Raw genomic sequence first — 23,181 nt, forward strand, 5'->3', positions numbered from 1 at the left:
CTAACGATACTTAGGAGCTCACTGCCTAGTCAAAGAGATCTGAAACAAGCAGAGAATGTCATAACACAAAGTCCAGCAGGCAAACGTCGCCGCCTGGAAAGTCAGCCCCATGGCACGGCCTCATCCCTGAAGTGTCATAGGTCTGAGGGGTGTGTAGGAATGAGACAGAGAAGGGACAGGTGAGGTTATTCCTGACACCATGACCAGCTGGAAATTGAAGAGGTGGAGATGAGGTAGGGCAAAGAGAAAAGGGAGCCCATGCTTACCCATGCACTGGCCATCTGCTTTCCACACGCCATTACGTTAAACCCACCAGGACTCTGTTGCCCTGTTTTACATGTGAAGACGTCACATGTTTGATCACAGCTCCAGTAGGTAGCAGAGCCTGCCTTTGGCCTCACATCCGTCTGACTTTGAAGTCAATGCTTTTCTCCTTGTTTAACATTCTTCCTCGATAGCATGTGTGGTTTACAAAGGAACTTCAGAATCCATCTCAGACTTTATCTCATGATAGAAGCAGATAGAACAGTTGTGATTGTGTCAGATCTAAAGAAAAGGGACACTGTGGCTCATGTGAGCCAGTGAGTGGGGTGAGTGGGAGACACCAGAGAGCGTGAAGAGGAGGATGTGGTGGGGCAGTCCTAGAAATTGCAGCTGAGTAGATCAGAAGGAGGTCAGGTTATGGAGGGCCTTAAAGCACAGGATGAGAACAGGAGAGGACAGGTTCCATGAGAGGCTTGGAAACTCCAATCAATCAACTGAAAGTGAATGAGTACAGGTGTGCACGGACAGCCAGCCCGAGTCACGCTAACCGGTGAGAAAGCTGCTTCATCGACAAAGTGATGAAATTGGGATAGAGAGAAAAGAGAACATTTGAGGGGGAAAGGGTGAATCATTCCGAAGCAGGGAGATTCAGAGAGGCTCCGTGATCCCTGGCTTGCCTTTGCTCACCCAGAGGCTGTTCTCTGACTTCTGTGGTGTCTGTGGATTTCACTGCCTTTCTCCTCTCTGTCACATAACGCTCCTATAAGACCTCTCTCCCATTGACCATAAAAAGGATGGTTCTCGTCTACACCCCTTCATTTTGATTTGTACTATAAAGGACAAATTGGTTGACTGGCATTTTCTAACACCAGTTTATGACAAACTATAGCTAATCTAGCAATTAGAATTCATGCTTTAGCATCAAGTACAAAATGTTAGAGCTTTTAGTCTCTTTGTTTTACTTTCGATGATCAAATTATATTATTTCTATCATTGCTCCGCTTGCTCTGGAGTATTCAAAGACCTCAGAGCACATGTCAATGAACTTCCTATAATCTTCACTGCTTGCTGCAATGCATTTCTGGAAGCAGCAACTTTAAGGCAATCATCGTAGAATGTTGCCCATTTTCCCCTAATCACAGGCACATCAGGCATTGTAGGTCTGACTTGAGACCAGCATCAATTACATCATGGATATGAAAGGCAGTAAGTCATAAGAGCAGATTTTCCACCATCATACCATACCTCTACAAAACATAAAAAAGAAAAATTATGATGCAAATTACATTATAAATTGGAATAGAAGCCCAGATGGGCAAAGTGGCTTACCCAATTCACACACATAGCAAGAGAGCCAGGCTCAGGACCTGATCACCCGTGTCCTGCCTAGAACAATGTTATTTCCTTTCACCACATTGCCTTCCTGAGAAAACGCTTTAAAGAATCATGTAAGGGGCCTTGAACTGCTCCAGAGCATACAGACAGCGAAAACATAACTCAGCTACCCTCACAAAGAACCCACCACGTGCCAGACACTGGGCTAAGCCTTTTGTATGAATTATGTCATTGAAACCCATCATGTCCTGTATGGGACCATTATGATCCCCTCTGTAGCGATGAGGAAACTCCAGTTAGAGAAGCTGAAGAACTTGCTCAAGATCATACTATAACATTAAGTGGCAAAGCCAGACTTAGAACTTTCCCGAAGCTCCTAATATTTCGTATTTCCAATGAGGAAAAGGACCTAGAGTGGTTAACTGGCCTTAGTCAAGGTTACATAAGGGATTAGGATAAAACTCAGTCTCCTAACATGCTTAGTCCTCTTTCCCCTCCATCAAGCCGCAATTCAGCTTGAATATGCAGGCTCTACATTTATTTGAACTTTGTTCAATAAAATAACTTTGCTTCCTCCCTACAATTTAGAACAGTTTTTGAGGAATCAAAAAGATACTTGAAGAAGTTAAACCTAATTCTCTCATTTTATCCAAGTATTTTTTCTAGTAATAATTTCATAACTGTTCCATTAATCATTCTTTCAATATTTGTCATTGTGATACTTACATATGCAAAAGGTCCAGAGAACCACTTTAGTTCGGAGGATTTAGGACCGAAGGAATTGCTTAAATTGATTCCTGTTGTTCATATTCTTTTCTTTGCTTTTCTCTGAACCTTGTAACATTAAGAATGGCTTTGCACAAGGAAAAAAGTTAAAATAGGAAAAGCTAAGAAGTGTTTAAAGAATGAGAAGAAAAATTCCATTGTATTCCTTTGCCTTGCACAAAGGTATTTAAGAGTTGTTGGGTTGGAGTCTTTGATCAGTTGGTTGATTGGTTTAACATGAACTAGAAAGTCCCCTCCATCTTTCCACTGCTTATGTGGAACCTACGTGGGGAGAGATGAAGCCTTGGAGCTTGAAAGACAGATGTTTATTAGACAAGACTGGATGCACAGAGGTGTCCATAGACAGTCATTTACTCTAAGCACACTGATCTAAGAATTATTAATAAACACTATGCCTTATCAACATATTCACATTTTGTGGCTTAGACCAGGAAATGAAAATAATTGAAATATTACTATATAATATTACTTAATTGAAACATTACTTGAAAATAATTGAAATGTTACTATATAATAACACTGGCATTTATTATATGCTTACTGCCACCAAGCACTTGTTAAATACATTATCTGATCCTCACACCAACCCTATAAGTTAGAAACAATTTTTAATTCCCACTCTAGAGATGAGTAATACTAAGAATACAAAATGTTTAGTAACTTATCTATGGTAACATACCCGTTAAGCCTAGAAGCCGGGTTTGAACCAAGTTTAACTTTAAATGGGAAATGCTGCCCTTCATGGGATGTCAACTTCCTACTGCAGTGGACACTGATTATCATGAGCTGGTGGCTGTTGATGCTTTTGTAATAAAATATTTTAGTTTGAAAAATGATTAACATGAATTGACAGTCAATACTTTCAGGAAAAATCAGAAAAATTCAGTTTATACTTTATCATCAGTGACAGTTCAGGAGATACATATACAGAAAAGGAATTAAGTGCTCATTTTTAAGAATCTTAATCTCATCAAAACCAAGTTTATTTCCAACATATGGGGTGCCATACATATCATGTAATATTTAAGTTAACCATAGTATTATTTGAATGTCTATTTAAATAGAAACTGAAAAAAAAAATTTAGGATTATGAATCCTAAAACAATAGCCTAAGGTAAGAGAACCAACATTTATCAAAAACCACTATTACATATCAGATGTGTATATACATTATTTCTTTTACTACTCAACATAGCTCTGTGAAGTTTCTTATCCATTTTACATATGTGAGCACATCTTAGAGAATAGTTTGCTTAAGATTCAAGCAGGTAGGAAGTGACTGGATATGTGTAGACCTCAGGCTTGCGTGCCTGCAAATCCTGTTCTCTTGTGAACCCACCATGTTTGAATTAGATTGGAATCTATGGTCAGTGTAGGCTTGGGATGAACCTCTTCATATGACTCCCCTTAAAAACTCCAAAATACTGAGTTTATTGCTTTGAAAAGTTTTGACTAGTTGAGAAGAAAGTTTAGTAGAAGCAAAAACTTTTTAAAGTCCAAGCTGAGTATCAGAAATGGTGTGAAAATATTGTTGCTTGGTGAGAATAGCAAGAGAATCCAAATTTCAGTCCAGCAAACCAGAGCTAGAAAGCACTGAGAAAAGGCACCATTCACTCTTCCCAGGGTGGGAAACCTGGCACACAACTTCCGCCTGAAAAGAGTCTATCAAAAAGAGTCCTCTCAATCGAGACTTACTTTATAATTTTTAACAATAATAATTTAAAAATAAAGATACTATTTTTCTTCACCATCCCCACGGAACCTCACTTTCAAATTGATCTCAGGTAAACATAACAACACTAGTTGAGGATGAATATTTTAGGCAGCCTGCAGGATCAACTGTAAAGGGAACAACTAGAAGTTTAATTTAGTTGTAAGTGAAACCACAGAGCTAAATGAGGAAGCAAATGGGGATCTTAATGATGATTCAGATATACAAGCAGAAAGAGCCAGGGGTCTCACTGCGAAGCCCCAAATGGGAAGGAGAACAGAAAGGGTGGGAGGGTGGGAAAGAAGGAATGGAAGGAGAAAGGGATTCAGGATTGGCAGTAAAGGGGGATGTGGAGTTATTCTCTAATGGGGGCAGGTTCCATTTGGAATGATCTGAGTAGTCGTTTCTCCAAAGAAAGGATTAAGGATTGACAAGGACAATGTCTGATTGGACCTACGTTTTCGTTTAATAAAATCTTATAGTATAAAATGGTTCTTTTTGCATTAAAAATTCTTTATGGTTGCCACATTTCCCTTTAAGAATTCTGTTTTCATAAGTCAAGGAACTGAGTGCAAAGATGTATTCTTTCTAAATGAAACCATGTCTGTGGCAACATATCTTTATATCTTCTCTCAACAAATGTACACTAAGAATCCACCTTGAGCTGGGCGCAGCGGCTCACGCCTGTAATTCCAACACTTTTTGGGAGGCTGAGGTGGGCGGATTACATGAGATCAGGAATTTGAGACCAGCCTGGCCAACATGGTGAAACCCCATCTCTACTAAAAATACAAAAATTGGCCAGGTGTGGTGGTGGGCACCTGTAATCCCAGCTACTCAGGAGGCCGAGGCAGGAGAATCGCTTGGACCTGGGAGGCGGAGGTTGCAGTGAGCCAAGATTGAGCCTTTGCACTCCAGCCTGGGCAACAGAGCAAGACTCTGGCAAAAACAAACAAACAAAAAAAACCACACCCACCTTGAGCCATGTACAGTTCAGAATTGTGGGAATACAGCAATGAAAGCAGTAGTTCCTGCTCCCATAGGTCTTATTACATGATGAGGGGGACAGGCGATACACAAATGTACAAATAATTACAGTCAGAGTCCTTATATGAGAAGGGTCATCTCAGAAAGTAAATGGTGATGCTGAAAGAATGGGCCTCACCACTGAGCTTTAATGGGGGATGGTTAGTAATAAAGAAATAAAAGAGAATGTGGGAGCTCTCCTCCTTCTTTAAACATTTTCCTCCTTTGGTTTCCATTTTGCCATCGATTGGCTATTTTGGCACTTCCTGAGGGCTTACTGGGGAGGGCAGATGGTGACCTGGCTTAACTACACACCGCACTGCAGAGGTGCCAGGGTGATACAAGCCAAGTGAGAAACTAAGGCTCGAAAGGGCACAAATCTGACTGGTGGCACAGACAAGCCTCCTGAAATCCCCTCCAGTACTCTTTTTTATTTTTCCTTTGCATCTAGATTTTACACACAACTGAGTGGTTTTTGTTAACCTCTCTCTCTCTCCCTCTCTGTCCCTCTCTTTCTCTCTCCCTCTCTCTGACACACACACACACACACACACACACACACGCAAAGAACTAAAAAGAAAAAAAACCGAATTTTTTGCTGGAAAATTTGTTATATGGCAGCATCATCCCACCAGTTTGAGAAATGTGTAAGATGATGACAATACACAAAGACACACGTCCAAGTCCGGTACATTACATTAATCTTACTGTTCCTTTTACTGCATTTTAGCATTTGGTTGCTTTTCTCCCTTTGATGCCTTAAAAGCCAATTCTTAGCAGGCTAAATTACACATTCTACTCCACTGTTAAAATGGGTACTGTGGCCAAAATGTGCCCAGGATTCTAAGTCCAACATAATGGTAACGGATACAAAAGCAGGGCATTGAGCAGGATTGGACATTTTATGTTAAATCCAACAAGATCTTGTTTCTGTGATTTTTCTTGACCTGAATCTTCAATTTATTACTGGGAGCAAAACCTCATTTTGAAAAAAACCCATATCATATATGAATGCTTTTGAAATTTCTTTTCTGTCGCTGCATAAATGAATTTTTTTGGAATTCCCTTGTTGCTTTAATTTTTTTAACTTTCATGTTTATTAAATTTTTATTTTTCACTCCTGAGTTGCCAGTTCCTGTTCTTTAAAATATTCCAGATATACTTATATCAACAATAACCATGAACAAAAATAGATACATTAGGAAAATATTTTCAATGTATACAATAAGGTAGGTCTTAATATTATGTTACATATTATATTAATATTATGTAACATATTGTCTGCATATTACATATACTACATATTATGTTACATAATATTAAGACCTACCTTGGGAATACAGCAGTGAATACAGTGCTGATTTTTAAAGGTATAAAAATGTTTTCTCAGATTCTACTTTATGTCCAGGAGTCATCTTCAATGAAGCAGCCTATTTAATCTCAGAGAGCCTCACTTCCTACACATCTTACCGTAAATATTTTAAACACTTTCAAATATTTTCTTAGTGTGTCTCACATATTATATATTTTTTCTTGATTTAGTAGAGGAATTTATCCTGCTTTAGTACACATACAGTCCCTAATTTTAAACATATCCAAAATTACCTTTGTCATTTGGTTTGGAACTCAGTTCTCCTACAGAGACAGCCATGGACTTGGTGGTTAGATCTCTGGGCTGGCCTACAACCATTTTATTTAGCTTGTGGCATTGTTTATAAGTAACACAGTGCTAAAGCATGGCCCAGGCCAAATGCCACTCATGTCTATGATGTTGCTATATCTTTGGGATTCAAGAAAGAGATCACCGAACCCCCAGATGTCCATGCAACAGAAAACAGAAAATTCTTTCACCTCCTCCACCTGCTGAAGGAGCCATGATCCCTAGTGAATTCCATGACTAGAATGTCATCCAGGGAAGGCCTGTGGAGTAGGAATCGGAAGTATGGTGTGGAATCACGAATGTTGGGTAAGGAATAGGAAGATAAAATCTGGGACCTACTTCTGGGTAGCCACCAGACCCATTCACGCCACCTTCTTCCCCATTTCTCCTGATGCCATGGTTTTCATCTGCCAATTACTTTTTTTTTTTTTTTTGAAAAGGGGGTCTCACTCTGTCACCCAGGCTGGAGTGCAGTGGCGCGATCTTGGCTCACCACAACCTCCGCCTCCTGGGTTCAAGTGATTCTCCTGCCTTAGCCTCACTTGGGCCATGCCCGGCTAATTTTTTTATATTTTTTGTAGAGACAGGGTTTCACTTTTTTTTTTTCCTGGCTATCATGCAGTCCTTCCAATCTAAGGTTTTGTTTTGATTTTACCTTTTCTGGCACCTGCTGAGGAAACACAGTCGCATAACTCCCCTCCTTCTGAATAAATACACAGTGCTCTTGAATATGTCTTTGTTTAAAACACTTCTAGAACACCAGCGGAAAGGGCCAGGAAAGAAAAGTCTCCTTCTCATGCCTCTTTACCTTCCTCCTCATTTATATCATATAGGAGAAGAAAAGTGTTCACTCTTGGATGACATATGGGTTGTTAGATGGTCTGAGGACAAGATTCCCATCTCAGCACGAGAGCCACAGAAATGATCCTCAGAATTCCCCCAGGGAAGCTAGGATTGAAGGATACTGTCTGGAGTCAGGGAGGGGATTATAATCAAAGCCTAACTGCAATACTCATAAGAACCTAGATGTTTCCACATGTAACATGGACTCATGCAAAGAGCAGAATCTTATTCAAAGTTGAGCATACCTGTTTATGAATTTTATCCAGATACTCTAAGTTGTCAATGTGAACCCTGATCAGTAATCTTCAGCGAGGACAGTATTATTGCTTTTCATGTAAAACCTCAATTATTAATAGTTTTAAATGACAATTTTTCTTTAGTATATCTAAAAATATTTTGTTGAAATATAATCAAGTGGAAAATATTGGACAGAAATGAGTCATCCACAAAAAGTATCATTGAAACTAGGGGAATTAGAACTTTGAATATAAACTTTCTACTAGGCCGGGCGCGGTGGCTCACGCTTGTAATCCCAGCACTTTGGGAGGCCGAGGCGGGCGGATCACAAGGTCAGGAGATCGAGACCACGGTGAAACCCCGTCTCTACTAAAAATACAAAAAATTAGCCGGGCATGGTGGCGGGCGCCTGTAGTCCCAGCTACTCGGAGAGGCTGAGGCAGGAGAATGGCGTGAACCCAGGAGGCAGAGCTTACAGTGAGCCAAGATTGCACCACTGCACTCCAGCCTGGGTGACAGAGTGAGACTCCGTCCCAAAAAAAAAATAAAAATAAAAAATAAACTTTCTACTAAACAGCAGAGGACAAAACAATAATTCTGGCAAAACTCCTCTTGAAGGTGCTACGAAATATTATGGACACCACAACCTCAGTGTGCTCTTCTCCAGAGTAAAGCTGATTGTCATATTTGAGAATTTTTCCCCAGGACCTCAGTGTATGCCTTTTCTGTGCAAATAAAACTACATTTTGAAAATAAGTCAAATATGGCATGACACTGCCTGACCTCCAAAAAATATTCCCCCAGAATAATGAATCAGACTATTTTTAAGTGTCTTTTCATATACTACTGATGGTCTCTGAGCTTTTTATATAATTTTTTTGAGAGGGAGTCTCATCCTATTGCCCAGGCTGGAGTGTGGTGGCGCAATCTCTGCTCACTGCAACCTCCACCTCCGAGGTTCAAGTGATTCTCCTGCCTCAACCACCCAAGTAGCTGGGATTACAGGCATGTGCCACCACACCCAACTAATTTTTGTATTTTTAGTAGAGATGGAGTTTCACCACGTTGGCCAGGCTGGTCTCGAACTCCTGACTTCAAGTGATCTGTCCACCTAGGCCTCCCAAAGTGCTGGGATTACAAGCATGAGCCACTGCACCCGGCCTATATTTAAAATTTTATAGTCATGAAATAGGCCAAAGAAAGTTCTTGAAAGTGTACATTTGTTAACATGTATAATTATAATTGCTTTAATTACTTTTTTATCTGATACCATATATTCACTAAGAGACTAAGACACTTGCGTTTGACTTCAGTAATCCATACTGTGATTAAGTACTGAATTATATTGGAGTCAAAAATGTACACATGTCCCTTTGCCTCTGTGCAGTTTGCTTCAGCTGAAAGATCTCACAAGTGTAGCCTCTCAGGCAAGATCAGGGCATTTCAGACAGTCATGGCTGCCGTGGAGAAGAGGTGTGGGGCAGTGGGGAAAAGGTGGAGAGAATATTAAATGGTGCAGAGACTGAAGGAGAACGCAATGCTAACAGAGAGTGGGAAGAAGGAACTTGTGGGACAGAATCAGAAGAAAACTGTGGATGAAGAAACACAGACTGGGAGAGTGAGCAACGTGCGAGCCTCCTTAGCTTAGCCCTATTTTTAGGAAATGCCACTTAATTGCCTATTTTTAAATTAATAATAAATTTTGTTTAAAGAGGCAGTGAAATATTATTAATATCTTTAACTGCCTTCTGGGGAAACAGGGCCTTGTAACCATGGCAAAAGATTTCTAAGAAACCTACCACGTCTAGAAGGTTTCTTTAGGTGAATTTTTATCTGCCGCATTTCCCTTCTCTGTGAGTGATTCTGCCCCCAGCCTGGAATATTTTCCCCTTTATCTATAATGGGGAGTAGGGAGAATGGGAGAATGGGGAGGGATGTTTATTTCTCTTAGATATTTCTGAGTCCTTAACTACCCTAAAAAGGTGCACAGATGACACATCTTGTCCAAAGGGTTCTTTTTCTGCCCCATTCCTGTTTCTTCCATGAATGGTCTGGTGGTCTTCTGTTGATGCCAGCATTGTGGCACTGTGTCTTCAATGACTTCAATTTATTTAGCCATCCATGCAAGCAACAATTAATAAATTCCCAGCCCTATCCTAGACACTAGGGCTATAAAGATGAACGAGACAGTCCCCCTGTCCTTAAAGAGCTTGGTTTGGCTGTGGACCCAGCTAGTGCACCATCCCTGCTTGGAAGTAGCCACTTGAGATTCCATGTTAGTGACATCAAGACGCATTGAGATTCCTTAGTAGTTTAGCAAGGCTGCACAAATATGTTATAAGGTATTTTTTATCTACGCCATCCAAACTCACCATTACAAAGACAGTCCTAATGGCTATTCACGGGAAGACTGAACCAAAACATCCATTATTTCTCTTTTCTAATTGCTTGATGACTTGCATACATGGAAATTCTTAGCATTTTCACTGGAATGTTTTCCTATCAATTAAGCAGAGCAGGAACAGTTCTTACCAAATTTAATATTGAGCTATCATTTTAAAAAATAACTCATCTGGCATCCTTGAATCTTTGAAATGAGCCCTTTTCCATAAGAAGTATAAACACTTCTAGAAGTCATCTAGAAGCCCACAGTTTCCAAAGTTATACATACGTACAATTCCTGGAGATCAACCTCAAGGCAGAAAACTCAGAATGTATTAACACTTGGTACCTCTGAAATACTAAGGAAATCCTACATTGATTTGTCTTCTCTTGCACCCTTCTGCATGAGGACTGGTTAGTTCAGCTGTTAAGTTCATGGTGCTGATTAGTTCAAGTTCAGTGTTTCAGTCTCTGCAGAGACTATTTGCTTTGAACCAAGTGTGTTTCTCACCCTGTTCAGCTCTTTTTTGAGCGCACACCATGAGTGACAGGTACGGATGGCTCAGCCTAAATCCATCATCACATGGCAGAGACAAGAAAACATGCATGTTTCATAACTGATGACTCAGTCAAGGGAGGGTTGATATTTTCTTTTTAGGTGGAGGTTGCCTTGTTGGTCATGTACTCTCTTTCTTTGGGCGAAAGCCAGATGTCTGTAAGTTGTAGGACTAACTCTCCTGTAGACCTGCTCTCCTGGTCTCACTCTTACCACTGCTGGCTGCCATGATGTTGCCTGTAGCCTTGGCTGATGCCAGCTCAGGAAGCCATCCAGGCTTAGTGAACATAGTGGATATTGCCTTCAAGAAAGTAAAGCTGATGAGGACACAAACCAGCAGCTCTTAGCTGAATTTAGCCCAAAGATATATATGATCCACACAGGGTTGTTTTCTGTGATGTGAATTCATTGCTGAATTTCTAGCTTGTTTTGGAAAATGAAAAGGTCAAGTAATATGGAGCCCATGTTTCTGCAGGTAGCACTTGGCTGGGGCTGAGTAGCTATTGCCACACCCTCGACTTGGCCTATTCACTTACATACCTTTCCTGCCTGGCCCCAGGAGGCTTAGTATTAGACAGTACCTAATCTGGTCCACTTTTTAGTAAGCTTGGCTACCACTGCACTGTGAGTCAATAGCAGGCAATTCACTGAGGACATTGTAATTATTAAATGGCTGCTCATAACATATTTGATAGAAAAATAACCCATTTGATGCTTTTGAAGCCATTCATGCTTTGTCTTCAACAAGTAAATATGAAACTAATCAGGTACTGGATTCACATTGGGGTAACTTGAGAATGTATATTGAGCAGAATCATCAGATTCTTAAATCCAGCCACCTAGGGGAGACAGTTTAATTCACTTAATGTGATTTCCTTTCCTTATTGATAAGCAGACTCTATTGTAGCCAGCTGATACTCTTGTTCCAACCAGAGGGGCCACTGAAGATTTAGAAAAGTACTCATGATTTGAGTATCTTTGTCTTAAAAATAGAATCACAGTTACTGTGGGCATCAGCTATTCTTATTTTTGTCTGTTCTCCTTTTAGTGGAAAAAGGAATTGAAAATAATGCTTGCAGTTCATAATTTTGATTTGCCATACTAGATTAGCTAGAATCTTATTTAATAATTTAACTTCCTTCTCCTGTCATGGTGCTTTGTTATATAAAACACTACTTACTTGAGGCAGTAGTCTCCCAGGGAGACAAATAGAAATATAGCTTGTTGAATATCTTTGATTTCTTTCCTACCATCATAGTTTGCCAAGATTTCTCAGCAGCTGAGGCAGTGGCACTGTGGTGCGGTAGGGTGTTCTGTTGCTATAAGCAGACACATTTGCAGCATCCATCTGGAGGAGCCCTGGGGCAGGATGTGGTTGACCACCCAGGCAAGGATGCCCTGAATGAGAGGCCCAGCAGCCTCACAGTCCCCCAGCAATTTCCACCCATCTAGCCCCTCCAGACAGTCTCACTGTCTCCCCTCTAAAGCTCCAAGTGCATTTGCTGTAGGTTCCACCCCAGGGCCTCGCCTTCCCCTGATTCCCAAGCTCACGGGGGTTCTTCTAAGCACCCTCTGAAGCAGGCACCATGAGGCACAGCCATGCTCTTTGGAACCTCTGCGTCCCCTCGCCCTATCTCAGACTGTCCCCATGCCCTGGAGGGGATGCCTTCACCAATGAGCAGAGTGACATCTCCAAACTCATGCTGGTTTGTGCAGGCACTTTGTACGTTGTGCAAGCCAGTTAAAACTATGCACGTCAGCTTTTCCATGTCTGCAAAATATGATCACAATACTGACCTAGCTTGTAAGACTCTAGCTTGTAAATTCTCAGAGCCTCCTGAAAATCAAGGGGATATATCTTAAAATTCAAACAAAAACAAGGGTACTTCAGAGAGGAGACTGGCAGGAGACCCAATGTGGTGGCTGTTTCTCTGACTTACGCATACCCTGGCAGACCCTATGAGTTTTCCACTTCCCTTTCAAGACAGCATGGGGTGCTGTGTGTTGGAGGTTGAGTAGGGAACTTTGGGCACCAGCCTCAGCTTTGACCAAATGCAGGGCAGGAAAGAAGTGATGGACAGTTGGTCTGTTGAGCTCACTTTGGTGAACTGTATTTTAATTACCATTTTAAGAAATGGAGAAATTCAAAATTAAGGTTGATCCACATCAGATGTGTAGCCCATGTGCCAGGGCCACATATAAGCCTGATATTTTAAGAAGGTATGTTTCTTACCTGTAATGAAATATTCAGGCACTCCATGAAGGTTTTGATCCTCCTGGCCACAAAACTACAATAAAGATGGAAAAAGTTTAAATATACATATATCATTGGTATGGGAGAAAATCTCTGAAAAGAGGTAACAGGAAAGCACACACAATGTATCTATTCATCTGATTTTAAATTATGTTTGTTTAGTGCTAAATCAACATATAATCTGAATAAAGAAAAGCCATGTTAAAAACTAGACAAAAGGTTCCTCTTTCCCTCGAAGTAGCTTCTCCTCTCCCTCCCGCTAGTCCCCACAAGCACACACACTTGGCTCTCCACTTTCCTCTTGTCCTGTGGGTGGTCTTCCAGCTAGATCTGTCTCACATTCCCCTGGGGCTCTCGGGCCTGTAAGGTCCTGTGCCTCCTAACAACAGAAGTGCAATCAGATGGGTGCTAGTGATATGACAGGCCCTCAGTTGATAACTGTTCTTGATCTGTATCCCTGTTCTGTCTATATCTCCAAGGTGTATTTCACCCCAGAGTACAGATAATACAGACTGTATCAGCAAGCTATATTTCTCAGGAAAAAAAAGTTAATATTCAAAAGATATTTCCAAGAAAAATGCTGCCACCCAAAAATGGAACCTATAAGGAAAAACACCCAAAGCTTTCCCACCTTCTAAGATTAAATCTGTTGAACCTCTGGAAGTTCACAGATGCCAACAGTGTGATTCATTTTTTATACCACATGACAGCCAAAGACAAAGACCAGGGGATGGCCAGAGTTTTCTGGCCTAGATGCCAGGCAGCAGTCACAGTTGAGAGTTCAGTAGTCCCAGGGCTCATTTTTATTGATGTCTTTATTCATATAATAGCTCATGGGTAGACTGGGGCAGAGAGGAAGTGCAGTCTGGGTGAGACTAGTTTATGCTTTAGTTAGCTGCAAGACTGATATACAGTCCAATTAAATTTCAGTGGTCATTTATGTCTCTTCGTCAAATACAAGTTCAAAGCCTTGCCGTAAGTAACTTCCATAACCCATGTTTGCCCATTCTAATTTGCCATTGCTATGCTTTTCATAGAATACTTCTTTTCCAGATGGTTAGGAATTTCATTCTTTATAGCATTTTAATTTCAGCAAATAAGCAAGAATCTAAATGCATTCTAAAATACATATTATTATATATCAATTTAAGAAACTGGCTGGGTTCAGCGGCTCACGCCTATAATCCAGCACTTTGGGAGTCTGAGGTGGAAGGATTTCTTGAGCCTAGGAGTTTGAGACAAGCCAGGGCAACACAGGAAGACCCCATCTGTACAAAAATAAAAATGGAAATTAGGCAGGCATGGTGGTGCATGGTTGTAGTCCCAGCTACTCAGGAGGCTGAAGTAGGAGGATCGCTTGAGGCCAGGAATTCAAGGCTGCAGTGAGCTGTGATTACACCACTGCATTCCAAACTGGGCAACAGAGGGAGACCCTGTCTCAAAAAAAAGAAAGAAAGAAACAAAGGAAATAAAGAAAATGCAATTTTTTTCCAGAGTTATTTTAGAAAGTTTTTTTTTCTAAAGTAAAAGAAAAAGAAAAATCAGACATGATTTGATGGACTAGGGTCCATTCTTATTTGGAAAACTTACAGATAGGCTTGAAACTAAGGGATGAAATAAAAAAATTTCTATTTAATAAATATCTAAATCTAGAAAATTTGAATATTACCTATTAGCAATGATAATATTCAAAGATAATAGTATTCAAATACTAGATGCTGTGTTTACATATAAAATAATATCTTATTATTTTTATTCATGTCTATTAGTACACAAGACAAGGAATGCTATTTTTCCCAGTTAATTTTACGTTCCTAGGAATATTTAAGAATCAAAGAATGACCTTATCCGAAGTTTTAAGTTTCGATTTACTATAAATATTTAATGTAAATTAGTTCTTTCTCTATTTTTATGAATTGTATACACATCTGTCTGTTTCAATAAAATAAAGAATACTCATGTTTATTTCATGGGAGGAACTATTTGCATATACTAAAATTGTTGCATATAAAGTACAGGAGCACTCAGTTAAAGGGAAAAAATATTCACGTGGAGAAATTCTAACATAACAGGATAATACAGTATGCTTGGGAAAATAAGGCTTTTGTTGGGAATTGAATCCTAGTGTGCAGAAGTATTAGCTGACTCTCATTATAAACAAATTTTACCAGTTATTCCTAACAGACTCTTGTTTAATGAATAAATGCTTTGCTTATTAATTACACAAAATTTGGTCAAAGTATTAGAAAAGATTAAATAGTTTTGTTAGGGTGTGTTAAAAACTTGGCTTTTAACCTTGACATTTAATGGATTGGACCACACGGGCCAAATTCCCTCTCCTTTGCAAAGGTATGGAGCTGGAAATGAACTTAGAGATCAGACTCAAGGGACCACAGCTTGCACTTAATAGTTACATTTATCTGTGCTTTAGCTGTGCTTTTGGATGTATTAAGAACTTTTTAACGGCCTTATTAGACTGTTATCCCTTTTACTCTTTGATATGTGACATTTAAATATACCTTGAATTTGAAACTGGTTGTCATTATGTGTTGGGAACAAAATTACTTTTGATGGGAATACATTTTTGAATTACAAATGCAAGTTAATAGATAAATAATATCTGATTATAGATTTTGAAATATTTATATTTAAGCCTTACAAATGACTTTTCAGTACAAACAAATTCTCTGATTAGACTTTCTGATCACCGTAGCAAATATTAACTGGACAATAATGTGAATGTATAATAAAGAGCTATAAAGCAAAAATTTTAAAAAGAAATTGTGGACTAAATATGCATGCCTCTCTATATGCTGCCACAGTTTTCCAGAAGGTACTGTGCATTTGAATCATCATTCTTTATAGTGGCCACATAGCAGAAGTGGTTAAGTGTAAAGTTTTTCAGCATGAAGGGCGGGTATTGTGCAGATTTATAATTGCATCAAAATAATGAGAGATTGAAGAAAACTCTGATTTTCAAATGTCTATTTTTGAAGAGTAAAACTTAAACTCATTATTTTTCCTCCCAGAAGGATACCTAAATCATGCTTGTCTTTCTCTTTAACAGATAATTCTGAAATAATCAGCAGAAACGGAATGGAATGCCAAGAATCTGCATTGAGAATAACTAAACATTGTTACTGTACATACTATCCTGTTTCCTCCTCAATAGAATTGCCACAAACTGCATGCTAAATAAAGATGTAGTTCTTCTGGACAGACCACAACTCTAAGAAGCTAGTGCTGCTATCTCATATATGAGTATTAAATATGGTATGCTTAGTATATTCCAACCTAAGATAGTTAACTACCTGAGACCAGCTGTGATGTTTAAAGACATAAAGGATAAAGTTTACTTTTAAAGGGTTTCTAAACATAGTTTCTGTCCTAGGAATATTGTCTTATCTCCATAACTATAGCTGATGCAGAAAGTCCAGCCAGTTTACTCATTTCGATTCAGAATATTTCAAATTTAGCAATAAACAATTAGCATTAGTTAAAAAAGAAACATATTCCAAGGGCAGGTTCGATTCTAGCTCTAATTACTGTCATGTCATTTACCCACTGGATCAAAGGGTATGTTTCACTTCTTGACAATATAAATGCTGCAGCAAAGATGAGAGGTGAAGTAAAACCGATACCTGTCCTGCAGGTCTAAAATTTGAATGGAAATTCAAGCACAAGTACTGGGGACACATCAAAGTGTTGTGTTTGGTTTGCCTGGAGATGCCACGTTGAATCATGTGATTCTAGATTAACATTAAATAGATTGAAAAAAACTTTGCACGGTATGAGCTTCATACCCCACCAAACAAAGTCTTGAAGGTATTATTTTACAAGTATATTTTTAAAGTTGTTTTATAAGAGAGACTTTGTAGAAGTGCCTAGATTTTGCCAGACTTCATCCAGCTTGACAAGAATGAGAGGCCCATGCCAACAGTCTAATCTAAGAGATTAGTCTTTCAAACTCACCATCCGGTTGCCTGTTACAGAATAACTTTTCTTAACTAAAAACCTAGTCAAACAAGGAAGCTGTAGGTGAGGAGATCTGTATAATATTCTAATTTAAGTAAGTTTGAGTTTAGTCACTGCAAATTTGACTGTGACTTTAATCTAAATTACTATGTAAACAAAAAGTAGATAGTTTCACTTTTTAAAAAATCCATTACTGTTTTGCATTTCAAAAGTTGGATTAAAGGGTTGTAACTGACTACAGCATGGAAAAAAATAGTTCTTTTAATTCTTTCACCTTAAAGCATATTTTATGTCTCAAAAGTATAAAAAACTTTAATACAAGTACATACATATTATATATACACATACATATATATACTATATATGGATGAAACATATTTTAATGTTGTTTACTTTTTTAAATACTTGGTTGATCTTCAAGGTAATAGCGATACAATTAAATTTTGTTCAGAAAGTTTGTTTTAAAGTTTATTTTAAGCACTATCGTACCAAATATTTCATATTTCACATTTTATATGTTGCACATAGCCTATACAGTATCTACATAGTTTTTAAATTATTGTTTAAAAAACAAAACAGCTGTTATAAATGAATATTATGTGTAATTGTTTCAAACATCCATTTTCTTTGTGAACATATTAGTGATTGAAGTATTTTGACTTTTGAGATTGAATGTAAAATATTTTAAATTTGGGATCATCGCCTGTTCTGAAAACTAGATGCACCAACCATATCATTATTTGTTTGAGGAAAAAAAGAAATCTGCATTTTAATTCATGTTGGTCAAAGTCGAATTACTATCTATTTATCTTATATCGTAGATCTGATAACCCTATCTAAAAGAAAGTCACATGCTAAGTGTATTCTTACATAGTGCTTGTATCGTTGCATTTGTTTTAATTTGTGGAAAAGTATTGTATCTAACTTGTATTACTTTGGTAGTTTCATCTTTATGTATTATCGATATTTGTAATTTTCTCAACTATAACAATGTAGTTACGCTACAACTTGCCTAAAACATTCAAACTTGTTTTCTTTTTTCTGTTTTTTTCTTTGTTAATTCATTTAAACTCATTGAAAACATAGTATACATTACTAAAAGGTAAATTATGGGAATCGCTGAAATATTTTTGTAGATTAATTGTTGTAACATTGTCTTTCTTTTTTTCTTTTGTTTCATGATTTTGATTTTTAAAATTATTAGCACACAACTATTTTCAGCCCTTTAATAATGGAGCATCAAAAACATCACCTGTAACCCCAAGCAAATATAGAAGACTGTATTTTTTACTATGATATCCATTTTCCAGAATTGTGATTACAATATGCAAAGAGTCATAAATATGCCATTTACAATAAGGAGGAGGCAAGGCAAATGCATAGATGTACAAATATATGTACAACAGATTTTGCTTTTTATTTATTTATAATGTAATTTTATAGAATAATTCTGGGATTTGAGAGGATCTAAAACTATTTTTCTGTATAAATATTATTTGCCAAAAGTTTGTTTATATTCAGAAGTCTGACTATGATGAATAAATCTTAAATGCTTTGTTTAATTAAAAAACAAAAATCACCAATATCCAAGACATGAAGATATCAATTCAACAAATACTGTAGTTAAGAGACTAACTCTCCACTTGTATGGGAACTACATTTCACTCTTGGTTTTCAGGATATAACAGCACTTCACCGAAATACTCTTTCAGCCATACCACCGGTAACATTTCTACTAAATCTTTCTGTAACACTTAAAGAATTCCCTCATTCATTACCTTACAGTGTAAACAGGAGTCTAATTTGTATCAATACTATGTTTTGGTTGTAATATTCAGTTCACTCACCCAATGTACAACCAATGAAATAAAAGAAGCATTTAAAAGGATTGTATAGTCTTCCTTCTTTTTGTGTTGAGACAGATTGATAATTCAGCAAACAAAATGGTTTTCACCTTCACCCATACAGTATTTGTTAACTTCAAAGACCAAACTCTGGTCTTCGAATGAGTGATTGATAGTTTTTGCTTTTGGCTTTGGCTTTTTAGCAGCAAGAAAAACAATTAAAAATGGTAATTTGAGAAGTATTTTTAGTATTCTTTAAAATTAGAAGTAAAAATAAATCCCACCACTCAGCCCTCTTCTTCACATCTCAGACTGATAATGAAAAGATATGGGATCAATGGCATCAGTAACTAAATGGGAAACAAAATGTGAGTTTCATGAATAGATTTTTAAAAGGGCCCATTAAGCTATAATACAGGCTTCTGTAAGAGCTTGATGGGATAACATGACTCAGACCTGAGGCTGCAGAAAGAGATAGAATGGTGAGTTCTATTCTATGCAGAGGTCCTAGCCAGGTGGCTCAAGAATAGAACAGGAATTCAGCAAAGAGAGGGTGATGAGGGTCCTTGCTATTCTGTCAGTAACCAGCCTCCTCTTAAGAGGTGGTGTGTGGGCAGAAGGAGCAACAGAAGCTCCTTCTTCAGCCTTTTGAGACCCACCATATTTGTCAAGGAAGGTGCTATTGGCCCTTTGGGTGGGAACATTCCTTGTCATACTGAGATTGGCAGAAATTGCCTCCTCTGTGGGCCAAGGCAGAAACATGAGTTTTTCTCCATGGCAGACTTAAAGCTTCAGGCCTCCTGAGTGGTTATGATTGATATAGCATAGAAAACACACATATTCAGCAGATACAAATAAAGCTGCTTGTATTTTTTAACTATCCCATCAGGATTTCCAAGGGTAAAAATACTTTTAACACCTCTGTGGATATTTGAAAAAATGGCTCTATATTTGGATGAGTGATTTTTGTACTGTAATGCAAAAGAAAACCTATCTCATCAGTCACTCCCTGCAAAAATCATTCTGTTAATAGTAAGTTCAAGATGTCAACTTCAGAGAGCAAGTTATTATTTTAAGTGAAAAATCTAAAACTGTAGTTCATGAAGTATAATTTCTATCAGTAGACTGGCTATTTATGGTACTACATCAAAATCAAAAACAAAACTTAAGCCTCTCAGGATAAAAAACTATCTCTTCAGCATAGAAAATATTTGGGTATAAGCCGGGCGTGGTGGCTCACACCTGTAATCCCAGCACTTTGGGAGGCCAAGGTGGGTGGATCACGAGGTCAGGAGATCGAGACCAGCCTGGCCAACATGGTGAAACCTCATCTCTACTAAAAATACAAAAAAATTAGCCGGGCAGGGTGGCAGGCGCCTGTAGTTCCAGCTACTTGGGAGGCTGAGGCAGGAGAATGGCTTGAACCCGGGAGGCAGAGCTTGCAGTGAGTCGAGATAGCACCACTGCACTCCAGCCTGGGCGACAAAGCGAGACTCTGTCTCAAAAAAAAGAAAAGAAAATATTTTGGTATAAAATATCAATTATCTTATAATTATCTGACAAAAGAAAAGTGTCATTTCAGTTTTGGGCTCTCCAAATTTAAAATGATGTTTCAAATCAGAAATATACTCTTTATGATTAAAGTTCTATTGCAATGCCACAGATTTTAGGGGCAGCTAGGAAAACCAAAATAAAGTTCAATGTTCTGATATTTACTAAAAGACGGTAGTGGTTCCCTGCAGAATGATTTCTGCAGGGGCAATCCCCATCCCCTCTCCCGACCTCCAAAATATCCTAGGGTGTCTCTGAAATATTAGGCAATTGTTGCTGGACTGATTTATCTCCATAGAAACGACTGAGTCACTGTGAATAAGTATGATTCACACAGAATGAAACATAGTAATGATTCCCTCTATGCTCTTAGTTGGGGAGATAGATGGCAAGGATGGGAACGGGTGGAACTGAGAATGTTCACCAGGGACCTACTTATGTGCCAAGTTCTATGCTAAATATTCTACATATGTTTCTAACAAGCCCACCCTGTGTTGGAGAGAATTACTAACAACTGATAAGTGAATTCTGACTGCTACAGAGATTCCTCTTCAAGGTACATAGAGATTCTGCTGTGAGAAGCATCTTGCTTCTAGATCAACAGTACTAGTGTCTGCCCTTAGGGTGACTAGTTGCCCGGCTCAGCTGAAAACCTCTGTCCAGTACATGTCAAAGGTTTGACCAACTGGCTTGTGACTTCAGTTTCCTCCACTGTCAGCTACTTTGAAAAATGTCCACCCATTTGAGACGTCCCTGTGGCACCCACCATGTAAATTGTATAAATGCTACTTGGCCTAAATTATAATGAAACAATTTCAGATATCCCATCAAATCTGGTGAAAACCCATATAGTTGTTCACATGAAATAAGCCATAAACAGAGAGTAACTGGTTTTGTTCACATACATTTTACATAATCCTTAGGGTTACAAATAATCTATTATACCTATAATGTAGATGAAAAGAATCAAGACTCATAAAAATTAAATAACTCTCAAGATCACATAGAGCAAGCCCTGGCTTGCCCCCACTCTGCAGCCAAGTTGAAATGAGCTTTATTTGTGGCAGCCTTCAGGTCAAATTTTCACTAAAAAATTCAGAGTGAAGCATTTATCCAGGTTTAAGGTGAAGTTATAAGAATCCTTTACTTGGTTACTTAAGACAAAGATATTCTTCCCTATCCCAGGAATATGATTTATGAAATATTTTGAAACTATGGGCTACAAAGTACTCTGCTAGATTTAGGACATGGCCCAATTCTTTATTAGGACCGGAGGCAACAGAAGAAATGTTACATTGTACCATTACTCCAGTGTTTTCCAGTTTTTTGTTTGTTTGCTTGTTTGTTTATCAAGCTTCTATATGGCTCTCCTGAAATAAAATATATAAGGATGGTCACTGAATTTCTCCTAATAATAATGTGGCACTAAGTCATGATGCAGTTAGTCACGTGGAAGCAGCACGTGAAAAGATATAACTTGAAAGTCTGGGGAAAAGAGCCAGAGAGAATAAATTTCTGCATAAAGGCCACACATGTATGTGTACCCCTAAAATCCAATTGCATCCAGAGAGGCTGAGAAATTGAATGTTACTATTGTTGATCCCTTTCTCTCATAACTTATCTGTGGGTTTTTCCAATATTTTGTTTTATATAAATGAAGGAAGAGATTTATATTTGTCTTTGTGTGTAAACTAAAATGATCTAAATCAGAGCAGTCTAACTTTTCTTTTGCTAGAGAACGTTTCCTTCCAACAAAAGGTCACCCTACAAAAGTCCACAAGCCAAATGGTAGCAAAGTGCTCCTGTTGCAGGGAGGTCTCTTTCCTGAGATCCCTGAATAAGCTCTGCAGTCCAGAGGTGGAAACCCGTGCATGTAAACGTAAAATGTGTGGCTTTACAGAGGGAGAGAAATGTATTCAAAGTAGCGTGACAGCTTAGAAAAGCTGCCTCTTAAGCTCTAAATTTTCTGAGCAAATTGATCAGATATATACGGAAGTAACAAACATACTACAGAATAAATATATTTTCAACACTCTCACACGCATATATTTATATAGCGAGCAATCTAAACGCATTAGCATTCATAAACACAAAGTCGAATGTTTTTCAGAGCTACAGAATGGAAAGATCAGTGTCTGCATTCCACAGTAGTTTAAGAGCTGGTTAAGAGCTAAGTTTCTGGTCATGCTGCCCAAGTTTAACTCTAAACTGTACTTTTTAACAGCTCCTAAGCATCAAGGTTTTTTCACCAATAAGCTGAGTCTCACAATCAAATGTACCTTGCTGGGACATAATGAGGATTAAGTGAGATAATATATGCTAACCAGATGGAGCAGGGCCCGACACTTAGCAAGATTTCAGTGAATATCAATTATTATTCTTAAAATAATATTAAAATGAGCTCTTGTGTTTCCCTGTAAGTATTTATTTCCTTTTTCTGTCCAAACATCTCTTGGCAACTAAAAGGCTCCTCTTCTATTTCCTCAATGACAATTAATGCCAAAAACTGATGGGCAAATTATAGAAAATTCATAATAACAAATAATGAGCCATATTATTTTTGTGGAAACCTATAATTACTTCAATTCAACAACTGTTCACTGAGCACTGTCTAAGCCCTGCTAAGCCATTAAAGGGATGTGAACATGGCCAAAGTCCAATGCTCTGCCCTCAAGAAGCTTATCATGTGGCAGAACAGAACCTGTTAAAAATAGAGAAAGGAGGAAGAGGATCGTATCAGTTTCCTAGGGCTCCCAT

The 23,181-nt window shown here is 38.3% G+C and overlaps 1 protein-coding gene and 1 long non-coding RNA gene across 20 annotated transcripts in view; one reads left to right on the forward strand and one right to left on the reverse strand.

Annotated features, from left to right (window-relative positions):
* Positions 1–18,917, forward strand: part of MBNL2 (muscleblind like splicing regulator 2) — a 173,766-nt gene extending 154,849 nt beyond the window's left edge. For all 19 annotated transcript variants that reach the window (XM_055245077.2, XM_055245081.2, XM_055245072.2 and 16 more), the window contains one exon: positions 16,122–18,917. In XM_055245077.2, the coding sequence (XP_055101052.1) occupies positions 16,122–16,136 (15 nt within the window). In that variant the 3' untranslated portion in view covers positions 16,137–18,917. The remainder of the gene's footprint in view (positions 1–16,121) is intronic.
* Positions 1–23,181, reverse strand: part of LOC134732644 (uncharacterized) — a 186,563-nt gene that overhangs the window by 6,234 nt on the left and 157,148 nt on the right. The window contains exon 2 of the long non-coding RNA XR_010115989.1: positions 13,034–13,088. This is a non-coding gene — a long non-coding RNA (uncharacterized lncRNA). The remainder of the gene's footprint in view (positions 1–13,033; positions 13,089–23,181) is intronic.

This window comes from Symphalangus syndactylus, chromosome 15, assembly GCF_028878055.3.
Source record: "Symphalangus syndactylus isolate Jambi chromosome 15, NHGRI_mSymSyn1-v2.1_pri, whole genome shotgun sequence".
NCBI classification, from domain to species: domain Eukaryota; kingdom Metazoa; phylum Chordata; class Mammalia; order Primates; family Hylobatidae; genus Symphalangus; species Symphalangus syndactylus.